This window comes from Babylonia areolata, chromosome 25 (genome assembly GCF_041734735.1).
Source record: "Babylonia areolata isolate BAREFJ2019XMU chromosome 25, ASM4173473v1, whole genome shotgun sequence".
Lineage (NCBI taxonomy): Eukaryota > Metazoa > Mollusca > Gastropoda > Neogastropoda > Buccinidae > Babylonia > Babylonia areolata.
In genome coordinates, this window is record NC_134900.1 from 1159823 (window position 1) to 1167500 (window position 7678).

Genomic DNA, 7678 nt, shown 5'->3' on the forward strand with positions numbered 1-7678 from the left:
AGATTGAGAGAGGGAGAGAGAGAGAGAGAACGAATGAGAGAGAGATATCGAACGAGAGAGAGAGAGAGAACGTACGACAGTGAGAGAGAGAGAGAGGGTGGGAGAGAGAGAGAGAACGAACGAACGAACGAGAGAGAGAGAGAGGGTGGGAGAGAGAGAGAGAGAGAGAGAGGGTGGGAGAGAGAGAGAGAACGAACGAGAGAGAGAGAGAGGGTGGGAGAGAGAGAGAGAACGAACGAGAGAGAGAGAGAGGGTGGGAGAGAGAGAGAGAACGAACGACAGTGAGAGAGAGAGAGAGGGTGGGAGAGAGAGAGAGAACGAACGAACGAACGAGAGAGAGAGAGAGGGTGGGAGAGAGAGAGAGAACGAACGACAGTGAGAGAGAGAGAGAGAGGGTGGGAGAGAGAGAGAGAACGAACGAACGAACGAGAGAGAGAGAGAGGGAGAGAGAGAGAGAACGAATGAACGAGAGAGAGAGAGAGAGGGTGGGAGAGAGAGAGAGAACGAACGAACGAACGAGAGAGAGAGAGAGAGAGTGAGAGAGAGAGAGAACGAACGAACGAACGAGAGAGAGAGAGAGAGAGAGAGAGAGAGAACGAACGAGAGAGAGAACGAACGAGAGAGAGAGGGGGGAGGAGAGAACGAACGAGAGAGAGAGAGGGGGGATAGAGAGAGAGAGATAACGATAACGATAACGATTTTTTATTCAGATAAAGGCCAAAGCCCCGTACTGAAGGGGGTGACATTAAAGAAAGATAAATAAGATTTTACATGACACACTATGCATCTTCAACACAAACCAACCAAAAAATATCTAACACAGATGTTCAACAACATTCATGTAACTATTCTCAATCTCTTCAATGCCTCATATATATAAATGGCCAAGTTACACGGAGAGAGAGAACGAGAGAGATAGATAGATAGATAGAGAGAACGAAGGAGAGACAGAAAGAGAGAGAGAACGAACGAGAGACAGAGAGAGAGAGGAGAGAGAGAGAGAACGGGAGAGAGAATGAGAGAGAGAGTGAGAGAGAGTGGAGTGAGAGAGAGTGGAGAGAGAGAAGAGAGAGAACGAGAGAGAGAACGAACGAGAGACAGAGGGGGGAGAGAGAGAACGAGAGAAAGGAGAGAGAATGAGAAAGAGTGAGAGAGGAGAGAGAGAGATGAGAGAGAGAAGAGAGAGAACGAGAGAGAGAACAAGAGAGAGAGAACGAGAGAGAGACGAGAGAGAGAGGAGAGAGAACGAGAGAGAGACAGAGTGAGCGAGGAGAGAGAACAAACGAGAGAGAGAGACATAGACAAAGAGGGAGAACGAGGAGAGAGAGAGAGACAGAGACAGAGAAACAGAGACAGCGAGGAGAGAGAGAGACAGAGAGAGAGAGTGGTGAATGAAACGATCGGCAATCCTCGCCATTGTTCAACGATCGCGCCAGATCATTCATACCACACCGTCCGCCTTTCACCCCAACTCAAAGGGAGGAGAGATGGTGGTGGTGGTGGTGCTGGAAGAAGGGGGAGGTTACTGGCTGCGAGCCAAAGCTTTTTGCCGGTGGATCAAGTATAGGATGTGACGTCGACAAGAAACCCCCCCTCCCTCCCACACCCACCAACCTACCCATCCCACACCCCCCTACACTCCCAGCGGTCTATTTTTAGAAAATCTCGTCATTGCCGAGCCTTCTCAATGGACGATATTTCGGGCCGCGAACTGTGTCACTTGCATTTATTCATTCGCCTCACCATATATACAGGGAAGGTCAGCGGAGGGGGCGGGGCTTAAGCCCCCCACCCCACCCCCTCCTCAGTCCTCGAGCGCCGATTGGTTGAGAATTGAGGTCAGTGTTTGTTTACCTGTCAATCACGGCATAGGAAAAAAAAATGAGGGCTTCTTTTTCGCTTGTGCTCTGTCTGTCTGAACGCGCAGGAGACGCGCGCGCAGCTCCGTGGTTGGAAAGGAAACAGCGCGCGCGGCGTGCAGGAACGACTCGGGGAGGAAGAGCGTCGGCCGCCATTAACACAGCGACGTCGAAGGCTTGGCCGCCATTAATACAAGCTGAGAGTGACTGGACTGGTGGAGGTTGGGAGGGTGGGGGCCCCGGAGAATATAAAGCAGACCCCCAGTGTACAACCTGATCCACTTGTGACTATTGTGTCAGGTCGTGCTAACCAGGCTTTACGTTTACAGAATCCGAGAGAAGAAGTGGTGATTTTGTGTGTGTGTGTTTGTTGTTGTTTCTATCTATACCTTACTTTTTAAAAAAAGTAAGACAACGAACGCTCAACATCAACAACATCAACCTTGCAAGATTCCAGGAACTAGTTTTTTGGCGAGAGAGAATTTCAGCTCGGTTTCACACACTCTCTCTCTCTCCTTTTTTTTCTCTTATCGGTGGTTTGTGTGGTGGTGTAAGTGCGTGTGTTTTGTGTTAGAGTGTGTCTTCCACACCGTTGGACTACATTTCCCCCCACACATCACAACCGCCTAAAAAAAAACCAAAAAAAAAACTAACAAAAAATCTGTGCTGATGTGCTTAGCTGGCTCAACTTAGCAAAGTGACTGGGCGACTCGCTCCTTTCTCCAGAAGAAGAGCACCCACCCACACACCCACCCTCCCCACCCCTTTTTTCCCCCTGTCTTTCCGATGCCTTCTCTGGAGCTACTCAACGTGAACGAGATGAGCTGCGACACCCACCAACACCAAGACTGCTGTTTTAGCCCCGAGAGACTGCTGGACGAGATCCGAGGAGGCAGCGGCAGCGGCAACAGCACGGTGGTCATTGTGGACTGCCGACCCCAGGCCGACTTCGTCAAGGCCCATATCCGCCAGGCCATCAACATCAGCCTGCCGTCCTTGATGCAGAAGAGGCTGAAGAGGGGCAGCCTCAACCTGTCCACGGTGATCCAGAACAACGAGGCCAAGGAACGTTTCTCCCGCTGCTGCAAGTCGCAGCAGGTGGTGATGTACGACGAGTGCACCACGGACCTGGCCGCCAACCCCTCCAGCGTGCTCAGCCTGCTGGTCAAGAAGCTGCGGCAGGACGGGGGAAGGGTGGCGTTCCTCATCGGTAGGTGCTACCTGTTGGGGTTTTTTTTAATGTTTCCATGGTTCGTGGGAAGAAAAATGAAAACAAAATCAAGATGATGGTACCGTTAGGTTTTAGTGACTGAATCCGCAAAAACAAATTGGGTGAAATAAGGTACAAAATGAACAGTCTAAGTCCTCTGAAAATGGGTTACAACATCTACAAATGGTAATATCGTTTCATACATGCACAAATATTGCCCGGTAAAATAGGTGACATAATTTATTTAGGGTGCTAACACAGGACTTTACCTTGCTTCTTGTTCATCCCCGATCCCTGGCAGGTTATTATTTGTCGGAAGTTTGGGGTTTTTGTTGTTGTTTTTTGTTGTTGTTGTTGTTGCTTTTTTTCATGTACACAATCAGTCACCCTACAGCTTATGGTTCTTGTACTGTCGATCCCTGGCAGATTATTATTAGTCGCCAGTTTTTTTATGAACACAGCCACAATCAGTACTCGTTCTTTAAAAAAAAAAAAAAAAGAAAGAAAAGAAACTTCATAATCATTGTCATTTTCTTTTAATCAAATGTCGAAAAGCTGGCCAGTATGGGTGTGTTGGGGCAGGGTTGCATTTCTGACCGTTAGGTACTGAAGGCTTCCTTTTAGGTACTGAAGGCTTCCTTTTAGGTACTGAAGGCTTCCTTTTAGGTACTGAAGGCTTCCTTTTCATTGCTTCTTATTCGTCTTTGACAAATGATAGTGGCTATAGTGATCATTATGATGATTATTTTTTAGCATCCTAAATTTCTGGAGCTATCTATCTGATACACGTTAATTTTCATGTACATGGCGGTGCAGGCTTGAAGTACATATATATGATAAAGGCTAACCCTCACAATTCATTCTAATGTGGGAACTTGGGTTGCTAAAAAAAAAAAAAAAAAAAAAAAAAAGGCATTACCATTGACAGGTTATTTAGTCGCAAATTTCCATGTACACTTATCACACAGTCAGCACTCATTGATCATATATTTTTATATTTCATTTTATTATCATTGTCCTTTCCTCTGCATTAAATGTCATTATTCAAGACTCAGAGGTTTCTTTTTATTGCCAGTGAAAAAAAAATCCTATTGATTTTTTAAAAATCTTTTTGTTCCTGAATCAGTCTGCCTTGCCATCAGAACAGACAGCATTTCTCAATGGGATCGTTTGTGAATGAAGTGGGCCTGTTATAATGTTAGTGTTTGGCAGTAGCTTACGATATTCCTTCTCTTCTACTTATTGTTATTCATCTTAATTCATCACACGAAACACTCCAATGATAGACTGGGTTTCATAGCAATCAAAAGATTTAATTATCTGAGTGGCTTTTGGGCATGGTTGGATTTCGAAAGAAATGTATTTCTGCGAAAAAATACGTGTCTGAATATCTGTCACTAACATTTGTCAGTTTTTGCTGAGTTCTGCCAGTTTGGAAGGTTTAGTACACGAGCACGATCAGCCTCTATTTTTCACGCTCCCTCCCCTCACCCCGCCTCGGTCCCTTCCCTCCCCTTGACACACACACACACACAGATTTGCTTAGTTGATAAGAATTTTATTCAGGAAAAAAAAGAATAATAATTGGTCGCTAAAAATTTGTTTATATAAAAAAAACCCAAAAACTGGCGAAGGTGGCAATGGAAAAAAAAGGAATGAGAATGGAGGTCGGAGTGGTGGTGGTGGTGGTGGTGGTGGTATGACATTTTGGGGGGATAAATCTCTCCACTCCACAAATCACATGCAGCAGAGAAGAAGGAAGATGGCGGCAGGCTGGGTCGATACATACATGTATACATACATACATACATAGATACATACATTCATGTCCCAGCCCCACAAGGAAAGTGTTGACATTCAAACACACTTGTGTCACCAGCAGCTTACTGTCTTTCCCGCAGGCAGACGATTGACTTGACTGATCGATCTGGGGCCACACAAAAAAAACCCCAGTGACCTTTATTCTCATTAATGTCTCTGCCGTCATCGTCTTCATCTTATTTCCCTGTTCCTCTCTCTCTCTCTCTCTCTCACACACACACACACACACACACACACACACACACACACACGCTCTGTGTGTGTGTGTGTGTGTGTGTGTGTGTGTGTTCCGTATATATTCTTCTGACAGACGTAGAGAGAAATGATTGGATGGAGGGGGAGGGCCACGAGGCTTTGAACAGTATTGTTAATCTATGTGTACCTCGCCGTGTTTGATCCCCCCCACCCCCCACCCCCCGACCCCTCTCCTTTTTTTTATATTTTGTTTTGTCGTGGAGTATAATATTCTCTTTGTTTTTTATGACTTGCATGTTTTCTTCTTTTTTTTCTTTTACTCTTTTGTGGGTGTTAATTTTGCAATACATTGGCCTAAATATAGAGCTGTCTCCAAGACAGAATTATGAAAGGTATAGAATAGATGGGGAGATGTTTGTTCATTACAAAAAAACATATAAACTGATCCTGTGGTTTTGTTTCTGTTTTTATTGTCAATAATTCTGATTTATTGAAAAACAAAACAAAATTTTTTGCACGTTATCAAGCTATTTTTATGTACATATTATTTCATAGGAACGAAGCATTATTGTTTTAAACTGATTTATTTCCATTGATATAGCGGATAAAAATCAACAACTCAACAAAGGTGAACTTGTAAATTTATCTCTCTCAGCGTATACACAGACTCCAAGACTTGTTGTTAATAACACACCTTGCATCATGAGATATTGAAAACATCTGGTTCAAAAACAACAACAACAAATCCTCTGTAAAGCCCACGATTTCTGGCAATCCCACAAAATTGAGAACAAATCGTGGGATGGCGAGAAATCATGGGCTGACATCCCCCCCTCCTTCTGAACGTTCCAGGAGGGTTCTCCACTTTCCAAGAACGCTTCCCCGAGTACTGCCAAACGCAAGAGCAGCAGCTGACGGACAATACCATCCTGGGGCTGTGCAATCTGAGAATATCGGACGATTCAGCGTACGGCTCCTGCGAGAGCTCTGGCGACCTGGAGAGCACCCCTCACATGTCGCCCTTCCCTGTGGAGGTCCTCCCGTACCTGTACCTGGGCAACGCCAAGAACTCGGCGGACCTGAGCCAGCTGAAGAAAAACGGGATCCACTACATCCTCAACGTGACGCCCAACGTGCCCAACATGTTCCAGGACAATGGGGATTTCAAGTACCTCCAGATCCCCATCAGTGATCACTGGTCGCAGAATCTCTCCTCTTTCTTCCCTGAAGCCATCGCCTTTATTGGTGAGTATCTAGATCTGTAGCTACATTGACATAAGCTTACAGTTGGGGGCCAACAGCACAGTAAGAGCTTTGTAAGATCAGGGGGCCAACAGCACAAAGCTTTGTAAGATCAGGGGGCCAACAGCACATAGCTTTGTAAGATCAGGGGGCCAACAGCACAGTAAGAGCTTTGTAAGATCAGGGGGCCAACAGCACAGAGCTTTGTAAGATCAGGGGGCCAACAGCACATAGCTTTGTAAGATCAGGGGGCCAACAGCACAGTAAGAGCTTTGTAAGATCAGGGGGCCAACAGCACAGAGCTTTGTAAGATCAGGGGGCCAACAGTACAGAGCTTTGTAAGATCAGGGGGCCAACAGCACAGTAAGAGCTTTGTAAGATCAGGGGGCCAACAGCACAGAGCTTTGTAAGATCAGGGGGCCAACAGCACAGAGCTATGTAAGATCAGGGGGCCAACAGCACAGAGCTTTGTAAGATCAGGGGGCCAACAGCACAGTAAGAGCTTTGTAAGATCAGGGGGCCAACAGCACAGAGCTTTGTAAGATCAGGGGGCCAACAGCACAGAGCTTTGTAAGATCAGGGGGCCAACAGCACAGAGCTTTGTAAGATCAGGGGGCCAACAGCACAGAGCTTTGTAAGATCAGGGGGCCAACAGCACAGTAAGAGCTTTGTAAGATCAGGGGGCCAACAGCACAGAGCTTTGTAAGATCAGGGGGCCAACAGCACAGAGCTTTGTAAGATCAGGGGGCCAACAGCACAGTAAGAGCTTTGTAAGATCAGGGGGCCAACAGCACAGAGCTTTGTAAGATCAGGGGGCCAACAGCACAGTAAGAGCTTTGTAAGATCAATGGTTTAGAACTGCACTGTAGTGGAAAATCATTTAACAGGTTAGTCTTTTGTGACGAACTGTGACTCTCAAACTAGGATTGCACCGGATTGACAAAAGCTGACAGTTACGATTGAGTTAAGTCAACAGCAAAATGAGACTGTATGATCAGTGGTTTAGAACGTCATGGCAGTGGGGAGTCACTTAACAGCTTAGTGTCTTGTGAAGGACTATGACTCTCTCAAACAAGAAAGCAATATATGCACTGGCTCTTAGTGCTGCAGCCTTGAGGGCTAGTTGGTCTTTGGGGGAACCACCATCCCAACGTTCACTGTCCTAAAATACGCTCTTGGCTAAGAGAGTGGGGATGTAACTTGGGGGCAAGACACTATCCACTAAAAATCAAATTCAAGCCCAGATGGTCGGGACAGCAGTTGCCTCCTATGCTGTTGGGGTGGACACTGTCGGACACGACTGACTGTCATACATTCATATATCTTTAAAAAAATAATCCTAGGTGTAATT

General features: G+C 46.1%; 1 protein-coding gene across 1 annotated transcript in view; it reads left to right on the top strand.

Moving 5' to 3' along the window:
- Positions 1-1957: 1957 nt before the first annotated feature.
- The window catches only part of LOC143299361 (dual specificity protein phosphatase 6-like), a 20932-nt gene continuing 15211 nt past the window's right edge, over positions 1958-7678 (top strand). The window contains exons 1-2 of the mRNA XM_076612498.1: positions 1958-3069; positions 5938-6330. Coding sequence (XP_076468613.1) covers positions 2646-3069; positions 5938-6330 — 817 coding nt within the window. The 5' untranslated portion in view covers positions 1958-2645. The remainder of the gene's footprint in view (positions 3070-5937; positions 6331-7678) is intronic.